Below are 562 nucleotides of genomic sequence, written 5' to 3'. Positions count from 1 at the left end.
GACCAGGTGGAGTCCTACAAGGAAGAGCTGACTCGCTTCCGGAAGGCCGAAGCGGAGCTCACCAAGCTCAACGCCAAGCTGAAAGCCGAGGTCGAAGCACTCGCTGGTACGTCACCCGCAGCCTCAGCGCCGCCCAGTACTCCGTTCCACTCTTACACCTGCGTCGTGTGCGGTGGTGCGTGTGCGTTCGTGTTGCGCTTGGGCCAACAGGAAATAGGGACGAAGATCAACGCACTCGGTCCGAGATGGAGGAAATGGAATACACGATCGGGGTGCAGAAGGAGGCGCTCGCGGATCTCGAGAAGAGCCTCGAAGAGAAAGAGCGGACCGTACGTAGCCGTCGTTCGCCTTTTCATGTTTGGCCCTTCAGTCCAGCGAAGCTCACATCTCTTTGTTGGCCCGGCGCACAGCTCGCGACGGTGCAGGAGCAGAACGGACAGCTGGTGGCTGCGTTGATGAAAGCTGCCCAGGAGGCCAAAGATCTGGGCGACGCCAAGAGCGACCTCGACATCGAACTCTCCAAGCACCAGCTTCAGCTCTCCACGGCTCAGTCCGAGGTACG

General features: G+C 60.1%; 1 protein-coding gene across 1 annotated transcript in view; it reads left to right on the top strand.

Moving 5' to 3' along the window:
- Positions 1–548, top strand: part of ACA1_311340 (uncharacterized protein) — a gene marked incomplete at both ends in the record, with an annotated part of 2,006 nt that extends 1,458 nt beyond the window's left edge. The window contains 3 exons of the mRNA XM_004337735.1: positions 46–106; positions 211–329; positions 411–548. Coding sequence (XP_004337783.1) covers positions 46–106; positions 211–329; positions 411–548 — 318 coding nt within the window. The remainder of the gene's footprint in view (positions 1–45; positions 107–210; positions 330–410) is intronic.
- Between the last annotated feature and the right edge of the window lie 14 nt (positions 549–562).

The sequence above is a fragment of the Acanthamoeba castellanii genome, assembly GCF_000313135.1.
Source record: "Acanthamoeba castellanii str. Neff unplaced genomic scaffold scf7180000083781, whole genome shotgun sequence".
Taxonomy (NCBI): Eukaryota; Discosea; order Longamoebia; family Acanthamoebidae; genus Acanthamoeba; species Acanthamoeba castellanii.
Note: the sequence above shows the minus strand (reverse complement) of the source record. Positions and strands in the feature narration are given on the sequence as shown.